The 25213-nt window shown below is 54.3% G+C and overlaps 9 protein-coding genes across 9 annotated transcripts; 5 read left to right on the top strand and 4 right to left on the bottom strand.

The window, feature by feature from the left end:
* Positions 1–937: 937 nt before the first annotated feature.
* GNI_054740 (hypothetical protein) lies at positions 938–4330 on the bottom strand (the record flags this gene model as incomplete). Its single annotated transcript, XM_011131593.1, has 1 exon — positions 938–4330. The coding sequence occupies one exon, from the start codon at positions 4328–4330 to the stop codon at positions 938–940; it is 3393 nt and encodes a 1130-aa protein (XP_011129895.1).
* A 349-nt stretch (positions 4331–4679) lies between these two features.
* On the top strand, positions 4680–8800 carry GNI_054750 (hypothetical protein; the record flags this gene model as incomplete). The annotated part of the gene is made up of 2 exons (XM_011131594.1): positions 4680–4716; positions 4866–8800. The coding sequence occupies 2 exons, from the start codon at positions 4680–4682 to the stop codon at positions 8798–8800; spliced, it is 3972 nt and encodes a 1323-aa protein (XP_011129896.1).
* Positions 8801–9557: 757 nt separating this feature from the next.
* Positions 9558–10659, bottom strand: GNI_054760 (1-acyl-sn-glycerol-3-phosphate acyltransferase; the record flags this gene model as incomplete). The annotated part of the gene is made up of 3 exons (XM_011131595.1): positions 9558–9623; positions 9734–10353; positions 10392–10659. The coding sequence occupies 3 exons, from the start codon at positions 10657–10659 to the stop codon at positions 9558–9560; spliced, it is 954 nt and encodes a 317-aa protein (XP_011129897.1).
* Positions 10660–11050: 391 nt separating this feature from the next.
* On the top strand, positions 11051–13615 carry GNI_054770 (membrane bound O-acyl transferase; the record flags this gene model as incomplete). Its single annotated transcript, XM_011131596.1, has 1 exon — positions 11051–13615. The coding sequence occupies one exon, from the start codon at positions 11051–11053 to the stop codon at positions 13613–13615; it is 2565 nt and encodes an 854-aa protein (XP_011129898.1).
* A 184-nt stretch (positions 13616–13799) lies between these two features.
* Positions 13800–15557, top strand: GNI_054780 (indolepyruvate decarboxylase; the record flags this gene model as incomplete). The annotated part of the gene is made up of 1 exon (XM_011131597.1): positions 13800–15557. The coding sequence occupies one exon, from the start codon at positions 13800–13802 to the stop codon at positions 15555–15557; it is 1758 nt and encodes a 585-aa protein (XP_011129899.1).
* Positions 15558–15804: 247 nt separating this feature from the next.
* Positions 15805–21246, top strand: GNI_054790 (putative DNA mismatch repair protein; the record flags this gene model as incomplete). The annotated part of the gene is made up of 5 exons (XM_011131598.1): positions 15805–15911; positions 15939–18624; positions 18765–19140; positions 19204–21062; positions 21166–21246. 5 exons carry the CDS (start codon positions 15805–15807, stop codon positions 21244–21246), a joined length of 5109 nt encoding a protein of 1702 aa, XP_011129900.1.
* Positions 21247–21296: 50 nt separating this feature from the next.
* On the bottom strand, positions 21297–23063 carry GNI_054800 (hypothetical protein; the record flags this gene model as incomplete). Its single annotated transcript, XM_011131599.1, has 1 exon — positions 21297–23063. The coding sequence occupies one exon, from the start codon at positions 23061–23063 to the stop codon at positions 21297–21299; it is 1767 nt and encodes a 588-aa protein (XP_011129901.1).
* A 47-nt stretch (positions 23064–23110) lies between these two features.
* GNI_054810 (LEM3/CDC50 family protein) lies at positions 23111–24267 on the top strand (the record flags this gene model as incomplete). The annotated part of the gene is made up of 2 exons (XM_011131600.1): positions 23111–23703; positions 23862–24267. 2 exons carry the CDS (start codon positions 23111–23113, stop codon positions 24265–24267), a joined length of 999 nt encoding a protein of 332 aa, XP_011129902.1.
* A 119-nt stretch (positions 24268–24386) lies between these two features.
* GNI_054820 (hypothetical protein) lies at positions 24387–24924 on the bottom strand (the record flags this gene model as incomplete). The annotated part of the gene is made up of 2 exons (XM_011131601.1): positions 24387–24445; positions 24570–24924. The coding sequence occupies 2 exons, from the start codon at positions 24922–24924 to the stop codon at positions 24387–24389; spliced, it is 414 nt and encodes a 137-aa protein (XP_011129903.1).
* Positions 24925–25213: the final 289 nt, after the last annotated feature.

A 25213-nucleotide genomic window follows, 5' to 3' on the forward strand; every position in this document is an offset into this window, starting at 1 on the left:
GGGTCGGAGATCGAGGTGGAGGGGTCGGAGATCGAGGCGGAGGGGTCGGAGATCGAGGTGGAGGGGTCGGAGATCGAGGTGGAGGAGTCGGCGATCGAAGTGGAGGAGTCGGCGATCGAGGTGGAGGAGTCGGCGATCGAGGTGGAGGAGTCGGAGGTCGACTCGGGGCAGGCGGCTCTGCCGGAGAGAGCGTGGACACTGCTCTTAAAGCATCCCAGTCGGGATCCGCTCGACCAAAAATCCCTCCACCGCCTCCTCGACCGCGGCCGCCGCTGCCCAGCTGAAAGCGGCTGAAAGGATTAGCGAAGCCGGAGGTTGCCAGCGAAACGCTGCCTGGGAGACTCGAAGCCCTCTTCGTGCGGTCGAGTATGGTCTCGATACGTTTCCGGAGGGCAGACAGCGCAGCTCGGTGCTTCGGAAAAGCTTTGAGGCCGCTGCAAACCAACTCGACAGTGAGGTGGCTATTTAGAACAGGCTTGGTTATGTCTCGCATATTCGTGTACTTGAGGAGTCGAGACAGAAGCCCAATTTTTCGTGGCCTCCTAATATGTCGTGGCCTTCTGCTGAGTCTCGAGGTTTGCTTCTGCTCCAGACCGGGAAAGATCCACGACATGTCGTGGACCACTTGACTGGGGGCGTGCATCACCAGGCTCGGTTGGCACACCCCGAACTTTGCGCCCCAGGTCTGGTAGGGGCACAGCGGCGAGTCTGAAACGGGGCATAATGCCAGCCAGCAGGGCACTGGCTCTTGTCCATGCCCGCAGTGAACAACAGTTATTCCCCGCATAATTTGCCTGCAAAAATTGAGCGGAAGTGAGCAGCCAACACAAAACAGTTGAAGACATGTAATCGGAAAAAGCGCCCTCGTGTCTTGGGCTTGAACCGCTTGGGCTTAAACCTCTGTTTTGGACTATGTGGTAGCAAGCTTGCATGTGTCCTAGCATATAGAGCTGAACTTGCTGCCGTACATGTCTGCACAGCGTTTGAAAGGGGATAAGGAGATACGGGCGTCGGCTTTCCATTTTTGGAAGCAGGCGTCGAAGATTTCGTTGAGGTCGTAGGGGAGCTCCTGGGTGCCGCGTGGGGGCTGTTCGCGCCGTATCTTGTTGACGTACGTCTTGGCCACGTCGGACCAAAGGCCTCTTCCAAGTCGGAGTTTGGTGCTGTACAATTGTTGGCCGTTAGGTTCGACGGCCTGCAGTGAGACCATGCCTGTTTTGACGCCGGTAACGCTTCGCACACACTGTTCGAGCACGGTGAATTTTTGGGCAGCCGTCAAAGGCAGTTCGCTGCCTTCACGATCGTCGTCCCAGAATGACATGTACAGATCTCTCCAAATGCTAACTTCGCTAGCCAGAATCCGCCCCTGCTCTACCGCCGTCTTCCATACCAATGACTGTTCCAGGTGCCAGCACACAATGTTCGTTATGCATCCAAACAACTCCTCTGAGGGTAACTCCGCCAGACGCGCCGCCGCCTCCACGTGGTGGAACTGCGATGAGTCCAAGACCACCGGTTCAAGCCAACTGGGTTCAGCATCCACCACGTATTCCAACGAACTCGTACCGCACACGAATTCCCGACGGACTATCACTTCCTCACCAGCCGGCACCATCGCTTCTAAAAGGACCACCAACCGGTCCAGGTCACCGGCCGGCCACCATCTGGTGGCCTGCTCCTTCGCGGCCTCCTCCGGCGCCTGGTGAGCGGGCTCCTCCGCCAGGCCCATTGTTCTGCTCACCTTCATCTGCGCAATCAAGTCTCGCAAACAAATCCGGTCCACCACACGATACTCGTCACCAACCGCTTCACTGTGCCGCCGCCAGCCATCCGCCAAGGGTTGACCGAAGGTTTCCGCCGTCGGATCCGTGGATTTCAAGAAACTCTCATACTGCTCTTCCCAGTTGTTCTCGACGGCGGGATCATTTGTCTTCTTACCATCAATGTTCCCATCCACCTCCTCGTCCGCTACTTTACTACTCGTCATGGCAAAGACCTTAGGTGTTTCCCCACTCGTGTCGTCCACCTCGTTACTCATCTCATTGACAACCACAACAGGAGTGGTAGTCTCCCCGTGGGTCATCGGCGCCGCTCCCGAAGTGGGTACGACTTGCACAAACTGTGGCCCATCCATCGTCGGCTGAAAAGCAACCAACATCCACTTCTGACCAAACATTTCCATCTTCCGCTCTTTCAGGTCCGCTGCATCCATCGGTTGAGACGCCAACTCCTCGGAGATCTCCAGCCAGACGCTTGCCATTACCGAAACCATGTCCTTCACGATTTCGTCACGGCCAAAGTTGTTTTTGAAATTGTCGCCGGCCTGCTTCAGTATCGTGGTCATCATGATTTCTACCTCACCTCGACTGGGCATCTCCACTCCGCCGTCTTCCACAAGCACGTCTTTCAGAAGTCCGTAAGTGACGTCCACCACTCTGTTTGCGAAGTCGCGAAGTTGCTGAGGATCCTGTGGGGTTATGCGGCATCCTCCGAGTTCTTGCTCGTAAGTCGAAAGTACGAATGGGGCCTTCTCCTCTTTACCGCTGGCCATGTCAGCAGACTCTTCCTTTTGTTTTATTGCAACCGAAGGGACAATCTTCGACCTGTGTCGGATGCGCGAAAAGGCAGGGCTGCCGTCCTGAAACTCGAAAGTGAACGAGCTCCACTTATCATCAAATATTTTCATCCTCGCTTCGACATCCGCGGATTCAACCAAGGTCTCCCGCCACGCAGTTACTATTGCGGGAATCATGGCACCCCAGATATCCACGTCCCCGTAATTGTCCAATAAGTCAGGACAAGCCAGCTTCAACACGGTGGTCATCATGCTTTCTAGCTCAGCTGGACTGGGCATCTCCACCGGCTTAAGTCCCGCTTCTTCCAGCAGCCGCTCAGTAACCACCAGTGTATGAGCCGCACACTTACGAAGATCCTCCAGCTCTTTAGGGGCCAGAGGACATGCCGAAAGTGCTTCCTCATAACTGGAAAGTTCGGTCGGACCGGCCTGGGCACCCGGCCCCTCCGTATTCGTCTCCTTTGGGTCAAGATGCTTCTCCTCAGGGTCAAGATGCTTCTCCTCAGGGTCGGGATGCTTCTCCTCAAGGTCAAGATGCTTCTCCTCAAGGTCAAGACGCTTCTCCTCAAGGTCAAGACGCTTCTCCTCAAGGTCAAGATCAGCCCCCGCAGGGTCCGACTTCTGTTCGAGGAACCGTCCACTGGGTGACTTTTTGATACCTTCGGGGGCTTTGTCTTCCACGTTTTGCAGTCCTGCGCTCGCCGGCTCACTGACCGATTTATCGGCCTGGAGTTCTGGGTCCTCGCCCACAGTGAGCATTGCGCTCGGTGCGCCTCCACCGTAGCCCCCTCCACCGAAGAAACTGCCTCCGCCAAAGCCGCTTCCAGTACCACCAAAAATGCTACGTTGGCCAAATCCACCAAATCCGCCGACAGGCCAGGCCCGTCCAGACGACTGTCCCGGGGTTTGGTGCGTTGTTGGCTTTTGAGCGAGTGCTTCGAGCTCTCTCAAAACACGCTTTCTAACTACCAGTAGCCTCTTTGTCCATCGAGGAACCCGCTTAAGATAGCGGTCGACGAGATTTACAGTAAGCTGCCGGCTCTTCACCAAATCGGTAATGGTCGCTCGAGTGGCGCAGGCCAGAACCTCACGAAGCGAAAGCACGCTACCAGCAGCACCCCGCTGCCGAGGACGTTCTTGAACGACCACCGCCTTCCCACCTACCGCCTTCGTGTCTTGGACGCCAAAGTAAGGGAACCATTTCCCGCCAGGCTGGACTATCGCTCCAGGCTGGACTTTCGCGCTAGGCTGCACCGTCGCTCCACGCTGGGCCACCATACACGTGCCAGACGGCATCGGCGTGAACCTCTGAGCCTGGCCTCCGCAAGTATGGCCTCCTCCGTGAGTCTGGATACCTCCGAGGGTATGCATTGTTTCGTGATTATGGACCCGTCCGTGAGTATGGACACCTCCGTGATTTTGAATTCCTTGGGCCGGACTTCCTTGAGCCTGAATGCCCTGAGGCTGTGCCCCGGGCATCTGGAGGGTATTGGGCATACGAACCACTATCGCCGGAGGGGGGACGGCCGGGGTCTCGTCGCCGGCAGCGGCGCCAGCGGCGAGCGCAATTTTCTGGGCCGTGGAGATGGCTACCTTTTGCCCCACCTCCAAGGGATCAGAAGGTATGCCCTCCAAAGCGGCTTCGCCTTCAGGCAGAGGGAACTGTGATCCGCTGCTTGTGACAGCGCATCCTGCGATGACCAGGGCGCGCTCTAGTGAGTGTCCGTGACCGCACTGACTTCGAAAGCCCTTCATATTATTTTTTTTAGCCACGATCGGCCGCGAATGCACACACGGGTTTCCGAGGGAATTTGGCTCCGCATGGTGGTAACTCGCGCGGCTGGCCAAGCCTGCTTGGCCTTGTACACCTGTCTCATTGCGTATGGGTAATTGCTCGAAGGTTTGCACATAGTTTGTGCTACGTGGTCAGGCAGCCTAAGTATCCATGGCAAGTTATTCATTTGCGAAATCTTTTGACAACGGCGAGGGACAGGGACAGGGACAGGGTCAGAGAGACAGGGTTAAAGACTTGCAGGAGAGCCAGGAATGAAGTAGGTTGTTGCCGAAACACGACGCGGTGAATTTTCGCTGTAGTAAATCCGCTATGAAGGACGATGGGGGCGTGGCCGCACAGATGACAGGTAATAGTGGTACTGATGGTGGTAGAATTCGTCTCTAATTTAAGGGTATTGGGTTGACCGAATAATTGGATCAAGATGGTCTTGTAGGGGAATTGCGTGGCTCTACGGTCGCCTTCTCGTGTGGGGATCGGCAGACGGGCTTTGTATAGGACAATATGACGGTCGTGATCCTAGTCTCAGCGCCGGTCCTGCGCCCAACGCTGGTCCCGCGCTTGACGCTGGTCCTGCGCCCGACGCTGGTCCTGCGGTTGATGCTGGTCCTTGTCCTGATGCCGGTCCTTGTCCTGATGCCGGTCCTAGTCCTGATGCCGGTCCTAGTCCTGATGCCGGTCCTGATCTTAGCAGCGTGCAAGGGAGTGTGGAGTTAATAAAACATATACCGATTGGAGACGTGCATTGGATTTGGAGTTTCCCGCGGCGAAGTACGGCTCCAGGTCAGGCAGGTGTTTCGAACAACCTCCTCCTCGGGTCGTCGTCGTCGTCATCGCTGTCGGGTTTTTCTATTCAGTCAGGATTCGATCGTGTTCGGGAGGGTCGAATTCCCCCAAGTGTTTCACAAGGTATTCTAGTCCAGAGATCGGACTATAGCTTTGAGATATACTGCGTGACATGTGAAGGGAGGATAAAGCTAGTTTCTCGTGCAAGTTATATAAGAGATACGTCAAGAACTCGAAGCAATGATGTTGAAATAATTCAATCGAATCCCATGACAAGAGTCACCATATGCGAGGACAAGATCGCAGCGTGTTTCGGATTGAGTGTGGTGGATATCTTGTATGTGAAAGGTTGGAATTTTGTGAGCACTTCAGTACGCATAGCTAGTCAAAATATTACTTCACTAAGTTTCGCTCCACATTCGGCAATGTTTCCAAGACCTGGCATTGTAGACATCAAAAGGCCTAGACATGAATACTGTCTGGTTGGACACACCGTGCTGGGCTCAGTACAGGTATGGTTAGGCGATGATGAATCGTATCAGATTGATGGAATAGCTGAGTACTTATGGGACAATCAATTTTATATAGATGGAGCAAACTTTTATGACCATGAAAGGAAATTAAGCTTACCGGTACCTAAGATCCTTATAACCAGCACCATTGAGGCCAGTTTGGACTTGAGTATTTCTGGAACCGGTGGGCCGTATGTCTTTGTAACTGACTCCGAATATTTGCTTGTGTATTCCAGAATCGTCGAAGGCCAAGAAAATCTCCAAGTTATTCCTGGAACCCGATTCTATGCGGAATCCTTATGCGTATTGACACGCGCTAACTATCAAGACAAAACCCTCATCATCGTAGCTGCCGGATCCAAATCACACGGAATGGCTTTGCTACAATTCACGACACCTTCACGGATGCCCACCTCTATCAAATGCACCATTCGTTACGTCACGCAACAGGTTATGCCTGCTCTAGACTTTGTAACCGTAGGACCCTCATTCATCATTGCAGGCGGTCTAGGCAAACGGGGAGGACTCTGTCATCTATCCAACTCAGCACTGCTCATTTCCAAAGGGCTTCACCTTGGACCGTGGTTCTATGACCGTCTCTTTTCAATCAAATGGGACGACTCTCACGACATTATACTCCTCTCCTCCGCTCCCATTGGTTCCGCTCCCATTGGTTCAACCATGATGGCATCCGAGCACTCGGATCTTGGGCATTCGGCTCCTGAGCACTCGGCTGTTGACCACATCAGTTCAACGCCAGACGGCGCCCCAGCCCCCAATTCAACCGCCACATATTACACCGTAGATGGCAAACGCTTTATTTCATGTTCGCTTCCCCACTTGGATTATGTGAATCCTACTATCGCCTGCTCTATGCTTGATCCGTCGGACAACAACGATCCTCAGCAACGCAAACTCATTCAAGTTACAAGTCGCCATGTCCGGGTCGTAGATATTGGCCGTCCAACAGGCTTTGACGACGATCTCACCTCCCGGGGCCACGAGCACGCACCAGTTTATCAACTGCAGACGGAAGTATTATCGGCTGCCATTTGTCGCAACTTCGTGGTAATATGTTACTTCGAAGGGACAGTGGCGGCTGTGGCATTAGATGGGCGGCTTGTCGCGCAGTTCCGTGATCTTCAGGGGGTGAGCTTGGTCACAATTGAGGACGATCGTCGAATATGGTTTGTGCGCGAGACCGGTCACAGATGGTCGGTCGTGGAGTACGTGGACATCCCCAATCCCAGTGTAGACAACCCAAGTGTGGACCACCAGACTAAGGAGGTTAAAGCGTCTGCGTTGACGGCCGTAGTTAGTCTCTCGGAAAGACCTGTGGCCATCAAGGTGGCCACCGCCATATTCCTAGTGACCGAGCGGGGTAGCGTGTATCGTTTCGCAAAGCCGGACGGGCCAGCCGGTCCTTCCTTCCGGCCGCCAGGCTCCAATGGTCTAATGACTCCTGAACCTGGCGGTTCGGAGCCTGGCGGTTCGGAGCCTGGTGGTTCGGAGCCTGGTGGTTCGGAGCCGAGGAGTCCTGAACCTGGCGGGGCGAAGCCTGGCAGTTCGGAGCCCTGGGGTAGTTCCGTTTTGACTAGTTCGTGTTCGGCCGTGGAGAAGATGTATCGACTAAGCAGCGGCGGTTATGACCGGGTGGCTCAGGTGGTGGCTTTGGCGGAGGAGTTGTGGCTGGTGCGATGTTTGTCTGGAACCTACACGGTTGAGCTTGGCAAGTTGGCCGTAGCCGATGCTCGGGCGTTAAGCAGCATTCGAGCGATGGTACACACAAAGGGAATGGTGATATGGCTGACTGACCAGAATGAGCTCCGAGCGGGCGTGCTCAAGGTCAACCCCCAGGAGAGTCAGTGCCTACCACTGCTGACCGGCCACTGCGTAGCTCAGGTGGAAGAGTTTCATGACCAGTTGATGTTCTCCACCGTACCCTCTATGCAGTACGATGACGAGTTCAGTTACGAACTAGCTTCCGAACTCGGGAGAACCATGGCATTGAAGGAGGACCACGCGGGTGGCCAGTCACACGTGGACGGGCAACCACAGGTGGGTGATCAACCAGGTGTGGGCGAGGTCGTAAAGCGTTTCCTACCTGACTGTAACAGCTGCTTGGGTCTGATGAACCCGCGTACAGGGCGTTCTGAGACGCTTCATATTTTCGACCCCACTGAGATAGTGACTTGCATTATGCCCCCCTATCCTGGCAGCGTTGACGAGATTTGGTTCTTATGTACCAAGCGCGGCTGTCACCAAGGACGGCTATACGCCGTCCGCATCAGTTCGGATCCCGGACCAGAAGACCTAATGTCGGTAGAATCAATGTCGGTAAATTCAATCTCGGTTCCAACTGCTAAAACTTCTTTTGGCCATGGATACCGACTTGAGATTCTGGGTACAAAGGCCCTCGGAGAGAATTGTGAAGTAAGCTGCGGCATAGTCGTCAGTGAGCATGTGCTAGTTCTTGGTCATGGCGACTCACTAAGCATGTATGAATATGCGGTTCTAATGGGTTCTGGAGAAGATGAACACCTGGTGGCATCGGAGGAGAATTATCACGTTCCAGCTGACCAGGGCCAACCCAGTAGCATCGCAGATCAAATGGGCCGGGCGACTGTGACGTTGACGTGTGTGGGGGCTGTATGGGTCCATAGTACAATCACCGATATTGTCTATTTGTCTCCCATGCGTTATGCACTCGCTACATTGTACCATTCTTGTACGGTATTGGAGTTGAGACCGTCATCTTTACTACGAGAATTAACTGTTCGAGATCGTCTTGAAAGAGAGGGGGTGCAGACACTCAGTAGACTGAATGATGACTGCTTCATTGCTGCTAGACACAACGCCCTAACTGTTCACCAAGTCGTCAAGGACAAAGTCACTCACAGACTTCAGTCCTCCTCACCCTTCCATCTGGATACACAAATCAACCGAATGAAGGCGACCCGGCATGCCATACCCTCCATAGACCCCCTACAGGCTTGTACGCACTGGTTAGACATTGAAGGGAATGTTGGGGTCGTCCTACCCATACGCGACCCAGGTCTCTTTACCACCCTTAAGGAAACTGAACACTCGACATATAGAATGACAAGTAAGCAACGCCCCGGTCATTTACCCTAGCTCACACTCCCACCCTAGCGCACACTCCCACCCTAGAGCACACTCCCACCCTAGAGCACACTCCCACCCTAGAGCACACTCCCACCCCCCAGCACTAGCAAACGTTCGTACATGCCTCGTTTCCCGCCGTCAATTTTCCCAACTCCAATTTTGTCCCTTTCTTTCAGAAGTAAATCACCGCCGAAACGTTGAGTGGGTTGATGGACGGTTCCTAGACCTGTTGCTCGGAGCTCCGTCAGAACTGCAACGAAAAGTCTTCGCCAATGCGAAGGAAACGACCACCAAATTCCGAACTTTCGAGGACTTCGTTAGCTGGCTAATATCCCTGCGACTGACCGCTCCCATCAGAGAACAAACACGGCCCTCGTCAAGCGTGCTTTAGCCGCCCTCACTCCCAAGGGCGCCCTAAAGGCCGACCAGCTACCGCCCTCGGTTTCTGACCGGCCGCGACCCACCTTCCTTTCGATTAGCCAGCCACATTCGACTAGGATCCCTGTTATCTGTCACAATACACCTTCCCATCTCCTGATCTGTACCTCCGTCTCGTTTGTCTATGTCGTCCCTCCGTCTCCTCCCTTTATCTCGTTTCTCTGTCTCATGCCCTCTGTCTCATGCCCTGCGAATCCTTACAGGATGCGCAACATGATAGTGTCAGCTTCACGAGTGCACACTCTGACGACTGCACGTTCCGTGCTCCGCGAGCACAGGCCGTGCTCGTCTAACGACCCGGTCTACCGACCCGGTCTAACGACCCGGTCTAACGAGCCAGAATGCCTTGACCTCTTTCAAGGACATCAGCATCATGCGCCATGGGATCATCAGTCTGCAAAAAGAACAGCAACAGTAGCGATTGAGAGAGCGACCGTGAAGGGTGGGATTGGGGTTACTGATGAAGAACAGTGAAGAGAGGAGGGGAGGGCAGGGAGGGGCTACCTCAGGGTTGAATAGAGGCATTTCTCGAACGAGTTGGGCCATGGCTTCTCGGGTTCTGTATTTAAGTGATTCGAAGGATTCGCCAGGCTCTGGTTTGATGACATCTCCGACGCTGAAGTAGACGGTGCCGCAGCCGAAGAGGGTGCTGCTGAGTGGCCATAAAGTTTGGGAGTTATGTGCGACACAGGGTAGGATTTCCCAGTCATGTTCGACAGCAAACTTGAAGAAGCCGTCTTTAAAGGGTTGTAGGCGCCCGGTTTTGGAACGTGTGCCCTCAGGAAACACGACCGTGCCGATGTCATAAACCGTGCCCATTTCGTACACCGTATCCATCATCACCTTCACCTGTCCCCGCTCCGTTCCCCAGCCTCCTTTGTCTCGGGTGAACTTGAGCGGAATGTCATGGGACATCCTCAAAATCTGACCCACAACCGGAATCCGCAACAAGTCCGCTTTGTACACCCACTTGAATTCCCACGGCCACAAACCCCGCGAAAAGATCCACGGGTCCGCCTGAGTCAAGTGATTACACATCACCAAAGTACGTCCATGCGGCCGGTAGTCCCCGCGGACCAATCGCACCCTCTTCAACCGCCAAAACGGGTTAAAGAAAAACGACGCTGCACACACAAAAGTGGACCACCGGGGGGGGGCTTACAGCACGTTACGCTAAATCGGAGAATCCAGCCGAGAAACCACACCTTCAGCGCTGGCCTGAACCAGAATACTGGCCACAATAGGACTAGCGATAGCACCTGGCCAGTGATGGCGCCAAGAACGCCAAACGGAATCGTGACCCAAAGGAAGAGGGACACGATGAGCCGGATGACCACATTCTGCTTCGGTCGCTGCGCCAGGTTCAACGGGTGCTCCAAAGGTGCCTCCTCCATTCGCTTCAGCAACGGCTCCGAAGATTCTGTCTCCATTATTTTTCGCCGTCCGGTCCCCCGCCTCCCGACCAACAACTCCTCCTCTCTCACGACCCTCTTCCCCACCTCCTCTCTCACGACCCTCTTCCCCACCTCCTCTCTCACGACCCTCTTCCCCTCCCCCATGACGACCCAGTTCTCGCGTGTCCGCGTCTGTCGGCAGCACCCAATGGCCAGCACAGAGCAACGAGGTCGGTCACCTCTTCTCTCTCGCGCGGCCCGCGTCCGCACCCACAACAGCACCCACAGTTTCCTCGCCGCCGACGCCAAGCCCGATTCTCCCCTCACCAAGTCCGACCCGGCTAGGTCCGACTCGACCAAATTCGACCGCCCGGCAGCGTCCAGCTCGTGTGGTGGGGGCCGTGAATGTGTTCTGGTTTTTTGGGACATGCCGGGTACGAAAGCACTGGAGGAGAATCTGTGGAGCCGCGTGCGGCGGTACTGGGACGCGCGGCACGAGGAGTTGCGGCCGACGCGGTCGGAGACGGCGGAGCGGCCGCCGTGTTGTTCGCCGCGATTCGAGATCAAGCCGATCCGCCGGTGTCTGAAATGCGGGTTTTGTGACAATGAGGCGCACCATTGGGAGCGGCGTTGGAACTGCGGCTGTCTTGGCGACTGTCCACGGCACTGGCGCGGTCGGCTAGCGACGGAAGCCGCCATTGACTCAGGGTTGCTGCACTCTGCCAGCCGCCACGGTCTCCGTTTCCGCGACGACCTCGACTCCGACGAGGACTCGCCCGCCCGTGGCCACGGCCGAAACCATGGCCACGTGGAGACCAAACCGCACCTCTGGCGACCGCGCCCGGAAGAGCCCTCGGCCGGCGAGGAAGACCCACCGCGTCGCTCTTCCTCCTTCTCCCGTAGCAGCTGCGCCTACCTCAGCTGCCTCCCGCTCGGACTGCAGCGGGCCCTCGCCTGGGTCATCCTGGTCGCAGCCTGCACCTGGATGTGTGTTCGCATCCAGTACATCGTGCTCAAACACTTACCTTGGGACATGGTCGTCAAGTGGGTAACCCTCGTCATTAACCCCATCGGCCTGCCATGGAAACTCCTCGACCGTCTTCTCCACCCCTCATTCCGCCTCCACCCTAGTATCAAACTTACCGACCTACCAAAACTCAGCATCCACCACCTCGACCTCTTCCACAAAGTACACGATGACAGCGACACACAATGGCACCTCTGGAAACAACTCATGCCACTCACGCTTGCCCTCGCTCTCATCCACACGTTTCTCACTAACTGCGTCACCTTCTTCACTCACACCCCTGGCCAACACCACCTGGGCCACCACCATCTGGGGCACCCCGGCCACCTGAGCGACTACGTGCACACGAGTGCGGTCGAAGATCCGAAAGAACGGCGCGCCTGGCACCGTAGCCTCTCCCCGCACTTCCGCCGCCGCGCGGCCGAGGTTACAGAACCCAGCGCGGACGTCCTCGTAGCCGTCAGTCCTCGCCCCCACTTGGGCCTCGCTCTGCGGGCACTCTTTCAGGCCCTCTTCGGAGCCGGCGTGGTCTTCATCTGTCACGGCATCATCGACTCCGCCATCGTCTGCGCTGTGCTCGCCGCCTACTTCGTCCTCTCCCGCCTCACACGCGTACGCATCCTGCGCTGGCTCGTACCCCTTACCAGCTGGGCTCTGACCGTCGCGGTCCTTTGCTATTGCAGCTGGTTCTCGCTCCACCTGGGTAGGTACCCTCTCAACAAACTGCTGCCCATTCTTGTCCTCAAATGCGTCTCCTTCAACATGGACCACCACTGGGCAGTGAAACAGAACCGGCACCATCACGGACTCCACGACACCGAGTATCACGGGGAGCATCGTGGCGAACATCACGCCCTACATGACAGAGAACCTCATGGGGAACGCCACGGGGGACATCGCTTCACTAACAGGTTCCACCGAGACCGCGGGCTAGAACCGTTGGCTGGATGCGAGACCAGGGAGGAGTGTGGCGCGATCTCGCCTAGTCAGCGCCAGCTGTACGACCAGTTGGCTCAGCGGCCGGCAGAGGAACGCCACTTCACGCTGGTGAACTATCTGGCGTACACTCTCTTCGCGCCGCTATACATCTGCGGACCGATCGTGAGTTTCCAATCCTTCATTCACCATCTGCAAGTGCCGTACAGGCCTTCCTGGTTCCAGCAAGTGAAGAAAATTGTGGAAGTGGCGGTGCTCTTTGCGATCACTGAATTCGTCTTTGCCCGGTGCATGATGGTATCCATCTTCTTCGGTGCATACGGTACTAGTCGTGACTGCTACAAAGCATTCAAGTTCATGTGGGCCATGCTCAATCCGTTCGAGATCATGTTGGGAGTCTTGTCTGCACTTATCTATCTCTGGCTCAAATTCAAAGTTATCTGGGGCACATTCCGAATCTGGTCACTGGCCTGCGGGATCTACACTCCGGACAACCTGCCAAAGTTCCTATTCAACCACGTCAGCATGCAGGACTTCTGGCGTTCCTGGCATCTCAGCTACCATCTCTGGCTGAGACGCTACATTTACCAGCCCCTACGGAACAGCAAGTGGTCTCGCTGGCTATCCACCATCCTTGTCTACTTCTTCGTCGGCATGTGGCACCAGGCAAACCTCAGTTATTCCGTCTGGGCAGCGGTTGTGAGTGCAGCTGCCATTTTGGAATTCGCCGTCGAGAAGCTCTATGGCATGTCCTACAAGCAGAGACCTTTGCCTCTTCCCAGCAAACACTTTGTCACCGCTCTGATCTTCGCATGCGCGACCAACACACTTGTCCAGCTCTGTATGCTATCCAACGCTCTCGGATACGCCATCGGCACTCATGGATTCCTTATCCTCTTCAAAGACCTCATGCACAGACCATTCAGATGGGCAAGAGATCTAACCTTGATGTGGTGCCTCTGCTACTTCTGGGTCACTGGTATCCTGCGAGAAGCGCATACTAAACAGGTTTCATTCAAAGAGGACTAGCAAAGAGGCTCAGAATTAATCCCCTAACAGATGTGGATCTCGGTCCCAATGCGGCCTGGTCCCGGAGTAGTCCCAATGCGGCCTGGCCCCGGAGTAGTCCCAATGCGGATCCGGATTATTATTTGGCGCGCGCGTGTGCACACGCGCGCGCCAAAGAAATCGCGCCCTAATATTTTTAACAAAGATGACCATACGGGTTCGATTGGCAGATTTCTTGTGTAAGAGAATCTACGATGCTGGCTGCCACCAGATGTTTGGTGTGCCTGGCGATTTTAATCTAGGGTTCTTGAACCGGGTGATGGAGTCTCCAGTGGAGTACGTTGGCTGTTGCAACGAGTTGAATGCTGCTTATGCGGCCGATGGTTGCGCACGCATTACGGGTTTGTCGGCTTGTGTGACAACCTATGCTGTGGGAGAGCTCTCTGCCTTGAACGGTATTGCGGGTGCTTATGCGGAATGCGTGCCGGTGATCAAAATCACAGGCGCTCCAGCCCGTGAGCATTACCGTCAACGGCCCTTGTTGCACCATACATTGGGGGACTACATGACCCCTTACCACATTTATGAGCGCGTGACCGTGGATCAGGCGATCCTCAATGATCACCGAACTGCTGCCAAGGCCATAGATCGTGTTGTGAAGCATTGTTTATTGTTTAAGCAGCCGGTCTATATAGCGGTGCCGAGCGACATGGTGGATGAAGAGATCGATGTGGACGAGGATCTGGTTGAGTGGATGGCGCCGAAGGAGCCTGTTAGCGACCCTAGCGCGCTAGAGGAGGCGGTGGACGAGATTGTTGCGCGGGTGGAGAAGTCTAAGCATCCACTCTTTATTCCAGGTGTCGAGTTGATTCGACGCAGCTACCAGTCCTTGTTTGAGAAGATTACGAACAAGACGAAGATCCCCTACGTGACCATGTTACTTGGCAAAGGAATCCTTGGAGAGGACCATCCGAACTTTATGGGTTTGTACATGGGGCATCGTTCTCGTCCTGAAATCAAAGAGTCCGTAGCCGCTAGTGATTGCGTTATCATCTTCGGGGAGAAGCTCACTGACCTGAACACCGGTGGCTTCACACAAGGCTTTAATGACAGGAATCGCGTTTTGATCAACTACGACAACGTCAGGATCGGCAGCCATGGCTACACCGGAATTTACTTTAAGGACGTACTCGCCGGCTTGCTAGAGAGGTTGCCGGAACGCACCGAGTACCCCTACGACTTCCCGAGGGCCATGCACAGTTGTGTGAATAGGGCAGACTCTCCTACCCGTTATTCACCGAATGAAAAGTTGAGCATGAAGAAGGTCTTTAAAAAGTTCGCTCAGTACCTGCAGAGCGACATGGTGGTAATTGCAGAGACCGGCGCCTCCATGTTCGCCACCGCGGAGACTATGCTCCCTCACGGTTGCATGTATTTTGGTCAGACCTTTTACGGGTCCATTGGCTACACAGTGGGTGCCTGTTTCGGTGCGTCCCTGGCCCTAAAGCGAGAAGGTAAGGGCCGTCGCGTCCTGCTGGTTGTAGGAGACGGTTCTTTCCAGCTCACCTGTCAGGAGGTTTCCAGTATGGTCCGGTTCGGCTGCAATCCCCTGGTGATTCTAGTGAACAACGACGGCTATTTAATTGAACGAGTCATCACCGACAACTCCTACAATGATATTCAAATGTGGAAATATGCACTATTGCCTCAAGTCTTCGGTCTGCCCGAAAAAGCCTGTTTCAAGTGCGAAACCATCGAGCAACTAGACAAGGCCTTAGAATACGCCAAGACCGAAAATGACCATATGACCTTCGTTGAAGCTGTCTTCGAAAAATGGGACTGCAACCTTCTACTCAAATCCGCCGGACGAATGATGGCGTTGAACAATCACTTGGAGCCTAGCATAACCGAGGATATGCTCGAACATGCCGCGCAGGAGCAACATCAGAGCACGGAACCATGATCGTACCACGGTCACGAGCAGAACGACGGGGAGAGAACCAAAGATGCGAGAACTTCAGAAGAAAGAGAGAATTTGAGAAGGGGGAGAGAACCCCAGCAGGGAAGAACGTCGTTTTAGATGACTTTGTGCAAGACGGAGGCCCCGCTGGGGCTGAAAGAGGGGAGATTAAATATTCGAGATATCAGGTCTTGCCGCTGACGATGAGAGGAGGTCCAGGCTGAGTTTCAAGGTCGGTTTTTTTTGTGCAATGACAACTCAACTATTAGATGCGGAACAGGCAATCCCTGATTTGCGATCCATTATCAAAGAACTGATCGAGAACAGTATCGATGCGGGGTCGAAGAACATATGTAAGTGTGTGCATGTGTAGCTTGCTGGCAGTGACTTGCTTGCTGGCAGCGACTTGCTTGCTGGTAGCGACTTACTTGCTGGTAACGACTTGCTTGCTGGTAGCGACTTACTTGCTGGTAGCGACTTGCTTGCTGGTAGCGACTTGCTTGCTGGTCGAGGTGCCATGTGTTGTGATGTAGATTTGAACTTGATTGATTCGGGTACGGGGGGATTGGATATCCGGGATGACGGATGTGGTATCAATGACTTGCGGAAGGCAGTGGAGAGTTACACGACGAGCAAATTGGATAGTGCGGAAACGTTGCTAACAGGTCGTGTGAAGCACCTGGGGTTCAGAGGAGAGGCGTTGGCGTCGATTGTTCAATTGTGCGGTCAAGTGACGGTAATGACGCGGTTCAAAACAAGGACAGGAACGCGGCGCGAAAGCCGTATTGTGATGACAGGAGGTATCGAACGTGAATACAAGGAGACCGATCTGCCCACGGTGGTCGAACCTGCCGGCAGCTTTGGAACGGAGATCCGGGTGCGCGACATCTTTTACCGCCACCATGTGCGTAGAAAGGCCATGCTATCTGAAGGAGCAAAGCAGATGTCGGCAATCATGAAACTAATTTACGAATATGCCATCATTGCAGCCGTTCCGACTATACCGACGGAGTCCGAACTGCCAGTGCTCGCACTCCTTAACACCGACTCGGCCGGGGCCGACTCGGCCGTGGCCGACTCGGCCGTGGCCGAGTCAACCCTTGCTGAGCCAGCCGTGGCAGAGTCGACCGCGGCCGAGGCGGCCGTGACCGAGTTGACTGTGCAGTTTCGAGTGACTCGGCAAAAAGGAGACGAGGCGGTGCATCTGGTATTCGAGACGTATGGTTGTGCCTCAGTGTTGGACGTCGTGGGTCGGATTCTGGGTCGTGACCGAAGTTACGTGGAGCAGAGCTACGTCGGCTTTGCGCTGGCGGACTCGGAGGGTGCGTTCCGAGGAGCAGGCTACCTTGCTCATCCATTGGAGGCGGGAACTGTGGCCGTGGGGGGCCACTCACTGGCCAATCGACTGGGCTACGGCGGCAGTCAGAAGATCGAAGGAGGGTACCGAAGTCGCACCGCTGGAAACCGGATGCTACTACTTAGTGTAAATCGCCGACCGGTCACTGTACCGCAACTTGTCATGAAACGCCTGGACTCAGTATACAGACGATACACCTCCAAGAACTGCACAGGACTCATCATGTTCCTCGAGACTGAACGGGAAATCGACGTCAACATGTCGGTCAACAAGAGGAAAGTACTCCTGCCCTTCGAAAAGTCTTTGGCTAAACAACTAGAGGAAACCGCCATCTCCGTCCTTGGTAACGTCTTGGCTTCCCAGTCAGTACCTATAAGCCTAGCAACAAAAGCACTAACGATGCAGTCGTTGGCCTTAAAGGCCCCTTCAACCCCGCTTCCTCTAACAGACCAGCCATCTCCGATCGAAGCTCCAAACAACTCGTCGACGGAGTTAGCCGCGTGCACAAGCTTTCTCCCAGCTGACACTGAGACTGAGATCGAAACGCTTTTTGAAACACCAGAGCAAGTTGGAACCCCAGGCCAGATCGGAGCCCCAGACCACAGGGAAAGCGTGGATGAAGCGACGGCCGAATCTGCAGATGAAAGAATTAAGGAGTTGACCGTTATGCTCAAAGGCGAGACCTCGCCAGTCGGGGAAGCAAGGCGGCCGAGGCATTTTGAGTCTCCAGCTATGAAGAAAGAAACATCCCCAGTCCCACGATCGGCAACATCTTTGTTCTCTCCGCGGGGGTCAGCGGGGCTGAGGAGAGGATCAGAGATCCTCATGTCCGAGGGCCGTGAGTCCCCGGAAGGGGAGCCCAAGGAACAGAGCTCATCAGGGCCGCGGACATCCCCGAGCAACACGTCTTCTAGTTACAAGACGGCTATGCAATCGGCTACACAGTCGACCATGGAGATGGCAGTGGAGACGGCTGCGGAGACGATTGTGGAGAGCTCCCCCGGTTTCAAGATCTGCTCCCCCGGTTTCAAGATCTCCTTGTTCCAGCCTCCGTCGCTTCAATCGTCCAGTATCGAGTCGACCCCACTACAGGCGAACCGGAAGCGCGGTTTATCGACAGGTGAACCAGCTGCCCCAACGGAAACTGTCCAAACGGCAGCTGTCCCGGCGGCAGCTATGATAGGACTGGGAACTGCTTCAGCCGAAGTCAGCGTTCGGTACCGCCAGTTCGACGGCAGTCAACAGTTCGACGGCAGTCAACAGTTCGACGGCAGTCAACAGTTCGACCGGAGTCAACATGCGGTTGTACCTTTGAGTAGTCGAGAAACGTCAGTCGTCGGAGATAGCGGGGACTCAGCCACTTTGGCGGCCAGGGACGAGCTTTACTGGACAGAGGACGATGTCGCAGCGCTCCGACTCAAGTACAGATCGTTGGGGCCCTTGTCAACCAGTACAAAAGGCAACATAAAAGACGACATAAAAGGCGAGGAGTTTTTATCCCAGTCGGCCGAAGGAACTTCCGGATGCCTGTGGGACCATTCACTTTCGGCGGTAGTGTCTCCTGCTGCCGGCCGTAACGAGTTCTTGAGCATGTTAGTGCCCATCGGATCCTATCGAAGAAGCTTCATTGTTTGTTTGTGTCAAAGCTCGCTCTTTCTGGTGGATCAACATGCAGCTGACGAGAAGTACTGGTTTGAGACCATGAACGATGCCGTACATCTCACCTGCCAACCATTGTTGACCTCAGTGGTCATTAACCTATCACCTGAACGATTAACGGTAATTCGCACACCACACGGAGGTCGCACACACGGAGGATATTCATATGGGAAAATGATGGTGGCATTCTGTAGCTAATCGATGATTTAGAACGCGCGCATGTGTTCGACCGGAACGGTTTTCGTTTTCGTCGGATGGATGCGGGTGTGGAGATAACTCATGTGCCGTGTTTTAAGGGCATGTTGTTGAACAAGAACGACTTTTTGCAGCTGCTGGATTCCTTGGATGCTTCCACCGCCCCCTTAGACCAATCCTCTCAGGAAGCCTGTAGAGAGATGTGGACATTCCAGAGGGTTGGAGGTTTACCCCGACCTCCTCGGATCTGGAATATACTAGCAATGAAGGCTTGCAAAACAGCGGTTAAATTTGGAGAGCAATTATCACATCAAAAGATGTCTAGGATTGTGGGCAACTTGAGGTTTCTTAAACACCCATGGAACTGTCCACATGGTCGTCCCACTTTAAAAAAACTTTGTTGACTCCTTAAGTAGAAGAGGGCATTCTGAATCGCAGATCTAAACACGGAGGTTGGTGGTTCGCGTGGAGTTGAAAGGGGTGGGGAGATCTTTTTTATGGCACAAGATCCGGCGACTGCTCAGGGCCAGCAAAGAGAAATCGGAGGGAACGTGACTCGTTTGGGCACGCAGGGGCAGCCGGGTGGAGAGACCTTTTTAATGGCCCAAGATCAGCCAAGTCTACAGAGCCTGCAAAGAGAGTTCGAGGAGAAGACCGCCCAATTGGCTCGTCTAAAAGCGCAGCAAGACTTGCAGTATGTGCGTACACGTCCCGTGTTGACATCAGAAGAGGTGTTGGCAAGCGTGCGAGAACGTTTGAACCAGCAACGTGCGTCTTCGCAGTTGGGTAGTCCTGCATCTCGACCGAGTGTGTCTGCGAGTCCGAGTCCGCAAAGCGGAGGTCTGTTGAGTGCGATTGTTCCGTTGGAGCCGAAGCTGGACGCGGCGGTGCAGACGGGTGATGATCTGCTGCCGTCCCCCGTTGCTGAAGTTAGTCTTCGTCGGAACAGTGGAATTTTGGAGCGTACTGAGTATGACGAGCCAAGTGGTGCCAATGGTCTGAACGTGGATGAGACCAAGTCGGTGACGGTGACGGAGTCGGATATAATTCAGGCGGTAGAGGCGCAGCAGGTTGCGGATCGTTTGGAGAAGGATCCAGCGTTGCGGAGTTTCGCAGAACGTTCTGTAAAGATCATCGAAAAGTCAGTGAATACTGACCGCATTTTGGGGATCTACCGCGACCTCAATGTGTTGAACAGTGTGAGTCAGGCTAGCGACGTGGCAGCGAGGTTCTCGTCCAGTCTCATGACCTACAGCCAATTGAAGCTGACTGCGTTGCGCCCGGTGGTCGACATTGTGCCGATCCCGCAGTCTTCGGAATTTTACGTCGCATACGGCGCCAAGGAAGGCGACCCGATGGCGGAATACAAATCGGTTGTGCTGCGTTGGGCCCTAGGTTCACCGAAACGACCAGAAGCCGTACTGGCATCACCGAGCGCCGAAGTATCATGTATGTGTGTGCTACCCGAAGATCCGAACACGGTGATTGCAGGTACAACGAGCGGGTGTCTGATGATGTGGTGTGTGCCAGTGGGCGGTAGTGGGGAGGCTGTGCGGCCAATGCAGACTCGACGTACCAAGCTACATCACATTATTGAGGTTTCGGGACTAGAGGATCATCGGCTCATATGCATTGACCAGATCCACCAGTTACTGGTGTGTGCGATCGGTGCCTCCATCGTGGTTGAAAAGGAGAAGGTTCTCAAGACCCCCGCAGTGCAGCGCTACTTCGGACTCCTTACGGCTTGCTTCAACGGTGTCGAGGAACTCTATTGCGGCGGCGACGACGGTAGTCTGTACATTTGCCCCATCAAGAGCATGAACGACTACACCGCGGGCAAAGAAAATAAAGCCAGCGATTTTCTTGACGCCTCAACCCTCAACAGCATGGGCCTCGCCACCGGCTCCTTCACCCGCTCAGGGAGCGGGCCGCTAGCCACTACACCCACCGGCATTCCTGGTCAGTATCCAGGCTGCGACCAGGCCCTCACCTGCTCCGACGTACAACGCTTCTCCAACAGCCCCCTCCTCGTTACCGGTTCCCTCTATTGGACAATGACTCTCTGGCAAAAAAATCTAAACCACAATCTAATGGTCCCCCTTCTCACCTTCGAACATCAACCCTCCACTACCTACACCACCGGAGTCGCCTGGTCACCCTCCAGCCCCAATCTCTTCGCCAGCTGCAACCTTGGCGGCTATCTCTCCTTCTGGAACATCGCCCAAGGCACCCGCTGGCAGAACAACCCTCTCTTATCCACCCCCATGGATAACGGAGCGCTCACCAACGTCGTCTTCGTAAGCCACCACCACCTTCCGACCTGTCATCGCTACTACCTACCAGCCTTTCTTCCTGCCGTACATACTTACCGTACATACTGTTGTCATCTCTTCCTTGCAGTCCTCGGACGGCAAACGTCTGATCATCGGCTCCGCTAAAGGTACCGTCATAGTTGCACCCGTCCCAAAGAGCGGCCAGTAAGGGCTAGATCTTAAGAGCAAAGCTAGTTCTTGAAAGATCTCGAGGCCGAGCTAGATCTTGGGAGCACCAAAGAGATGGTGGACGTTTTTGAAGCTGAGCGCCAAATTGCCGAAAAAAGTGTGGAATATGTCCGGGCTATCTAGACAGTCAGCGTTCTTGGCCATGCTCCCATCCAGCGGGTTGCGGCACCGCAACAGTCCTTCGCGCATGGTGACCACAGAAGAAGCGTAGGAACAGCTGGAAACGCAAGCGGTAGAAAGACTGCGGTGTTGTCGGCGGTTCTCGGGTTCGTTCCAGCAATCAGGAACTAACAAATCATTGTTGGCTGGAGGGTCCCAGTAAGCCTTTTGCTTCGGTCCGTTATCGGAGTCGCTATCAAAGACGGAATCTCTGGCGGAGGTCGAGTCTCTATCTTGGGTGTAGCCGCCTTCGGTGTGGCTACCATCGGTGTGGCTACCATCGGTGTAGCTACCATCAGGGCAGCTACTGCGTTCATCTCCCTCGTCGTTGAAATCCATATCGTCGTCGTCGTCCTCCCCCTCTTCATATAACTTCAAACTCCGAAGCCCCGCCAAGACCCAAAAGCAGTAGCACACATCACCGCGTTTGCCTGGGCGCCCGTTGCACAAATCGTCGTAGTTTTGGTCTTGGAATACGTCCTGGAATTCCTCGTCAGTGTCGGAAGAAAGTCTCCTACAAGCAGGCACTCTCTTGCGAAGCCAGATCTTTGTATTATGAGCCCTTTGCTGCACCGACTCGGGGTGACACAGAGAAGACACAAAGGCGTCACCTCCTCTTGCCGATGAACACACGCCACCCTCCACACCAGCTCGGATAACGTCGCCGCCACATCCTCTTCCGAACGGCACAGGACCGGACCGGTCCAGGAACGACACCGCGTCCAAAACACCGTCACTCAAAAGCACAGTTGCCGAGGCCGTACAGAAAACATATCCCGCGTGGGGCTCACCAAAAGGGCTGCCTGTAAAGCACTTCTGGACTGGACAGTAACAAAGGGACAATAAATTCAATAACCCTTTGCGCTGGTCATAGGATAATACAGACCGAACCAGCTGTCGCAGCTCACCGTACTCCGGTAGTACAGACGAGCCTCCTAGCCCTACTTCCGAGTCTCTAAACTTGATCATTGAAAGGACAAGTATTGCGCTATAAATCATGCGTACATCTACATGTCTTCCGTCTCCGGTGAGGTTGATGGTGTAATATGCCTGGACAGGGGGCGGCGAGCACGACGAGACAATCGCCAGCGACTCTAGCCACTCCAGGGGGACGTCCACGATCTTATTAAGAATCAACTTCCGAACTGCAGCGTCATCTTCACGGGTCAGCACACGTGTGCGGCGTCGTTTTTTCGAAATCCCATCACCGTCCGGGGCAGGAAACAAGTATGCTAGGTATATGTCGGTGAGATATATGTTCAAGAGAACCACCACGTCGTCGACTTTCTTCGGGAACGTGTTTTCCTGTTTCCATTGACCAATAATTTGGGGCCAGAGATTATATACGCCCTTAATCACTGTCGGTTCCTTAATGAGGATGGAAGAACCCAAAAGCCACCACCAAACATTAACAAATTGCGGTCGTAACTCGACCAGGGCATGGGCTTCCTTCCCAGCAATTCCGGCCAGTGTTTCTGCGTTGAACTGATCCAGTAGCAAGTGTCCGATTCCTAAAAGTTTTTGTAAATATAGCATCCTACCGGAATGGGTCTCGGCGCCAGACGTGCCAATGTTAGCTGCCTGGTCCGCAACCGCGGGGTCTTTAGGCCGGTTCGAATCTCCAGCTCCATCCGTCATTTGGATTTGGGCGGTGAAAAAACCGTTGGTGCCGGGCGCGCCCGGTTATGACAGAGCGCAATTACAATGGTGGTCGCAACACGGTGGATTGGCCGGGAGGGACCTGGTGGGTGTTACGGCCAGTCTGGCTGGTATCGGTACTGTCGTCCGTGGGTACGGTGTTGTTATCTGCCGGAGTTTACCTGATCGTGAACTCAAGTTCTCTGGTTGAGTGTGGCATTGAGTACAGCGACTCTCCAGTGGAATGTGGTGCCGGTTGCGAGCAAATCTTGTCCATCACTCGAGACCACTGCAGCGGAAACATTGGCAGCCATCGCCAGCTGACTGAAGATCCGACCACCGGAGAATTGATCTTCCGGGACGTCGACTACATTAAGGGACCAATATTTACCTATTACAGACTGGACGGCTTTGGTCAAAATCTCAGCACCTTCCGCTCCAGTCGCGTCCTAGCCCAATTGAAAGGAAACTCAATTACCGACCGTAACCGCTTGAGCCTCTGTGAGCCGGCCGTTTCCGCTCCTAATAACTACCTTATATTAACGCCTTGTGGTATAGCTGCAAGATCGGTCTTCAACGATACCTTTGTGCCCTTCAAGTACTGTCAAACAGGTGTACGCGACTGCAAGATTTACTACAAGTATGCTGCCCGCAGTGCCACCTATTTCACTACCCGTCGAGTCACCTATCTCGCTACCCGAGCCACACACGCTCTACCCGATCACTCACCTCCCGGGTGACCGCACATGCGTAAGTGCGCGCGCGTAAGCGAACATATAACAAAAGTTGTTTCCGTAGCTATCGGCAGCGGGTTCAAGACATTTTGTGGCCGAATGACGAGGAGTATTTATTCAAGAACCCAAGCGGCAACTTGACCGTGTTCCTGGACGAGTGGCTGGACGAGGAGATATTCCCGGGACGCATGGAGAATGCGCACTTTCAAGTCTGGATGAGGGACAGTGCGCTCCCGAACTTCCTCAAGGCCTACGGTGTCATCGACGACGATGTCGACCTCCCGCTGCACATCCAGGTAACCAACCGCTATCCGATTACGAGCTACGGAGGACACAAGTACTTCATCATCACCCAACTCTCGTATCTCGGCGGCCGCTCTGCCTTCCTTGGCACGCTCTACTCCGTGGTCGGAGCCATCATCATACTACTGGCCATTATCCCAGCCATCATCAAAATCGTTAAAGCATGACCAAAAAAATACATCAAGAAGAGCAACACCATCGAAGCAGCACTTTTTTGACACTAGCATATCGGTCGCGCATCTTTTCAGCACCGGTGAAACATATTTCCAACGATCATAAAAACATCTCACAGAATCTCATTGCGAACTCCTAGTCGGTCGACCTCGGACATGTCAGGTTTTTCCACTGAAGGAATGGCTAGTTGTTATGGCAGGAGCAAGGTTTCGGAGCAAGGTTTCGGAGCAAGGTTTCGGGAACAAGAGCATCGGTCCGGAGGGGATGGTGATTGGAAAGGTAGTGGTGTGGTTACGATATCTAAAAGTCCCAAAGTCGATGACATCTTCTTTATCCATATATTGTTCCATGCTGATTTGGGAAGACCTGAGGTTACAGCCCTGCAGTCTTCGTGCGTGTGAGATGAGCTCGAGGTCTCGTGCGTATATTTGGGCCATACCGATCCCCAAGTTGGTTCTCATGCTCATGATTTTCCGGTTTTCAACCAACTGCTCGCCTCCTAATATTCGACTCTGAACATCTGCTAATGGTTCTTGGATATTCGTGGCCGCAATTCCGCCTCGAAATCGATCAACCACACTGCGCTCCAGTGGGTGAACATGACCCGCACCGTCATCAATCACCCTACCCTCGTTCGTCAGAGAATCCATCCGCCTATAATTAAAATTAAAAACACTCTTTGAGTTTCATGCTGCAACCAGTCCGAGGAGACGTCAGTACAAGACAATGTCACCAAAAATGTTGGTAGCCACCCAGGGGACACACAAAAAACCAATTCATGCACCCTGAAAAGACTTTGCCCAGTGGTCAATTCTCTGGGTTATAGCATCACAAAATATCGAGTTGCTCTCCTGACTGCAATACCGAAAATGTAGTGAATAAGGATAATAGAGACCACGCAGCCAGGGAGGGGAGGGCCGGGAGGGGGGGGGGAACAGC

Source organism: Gregarina niphandrodes (genome assembly GCF_000223845.1).
Source record: "Gregarina niphandrodes unplaced genomic scaffold scaffold00008, whole genome shotgun sequence".
In the NCBI taxonomy this organism is placed as follows: Eukaryota; Apicomplexa; class Conoidasida; order Eugregarinorida; family Gregarinidae; genus Gregarina; species Gregarina niphandrodes.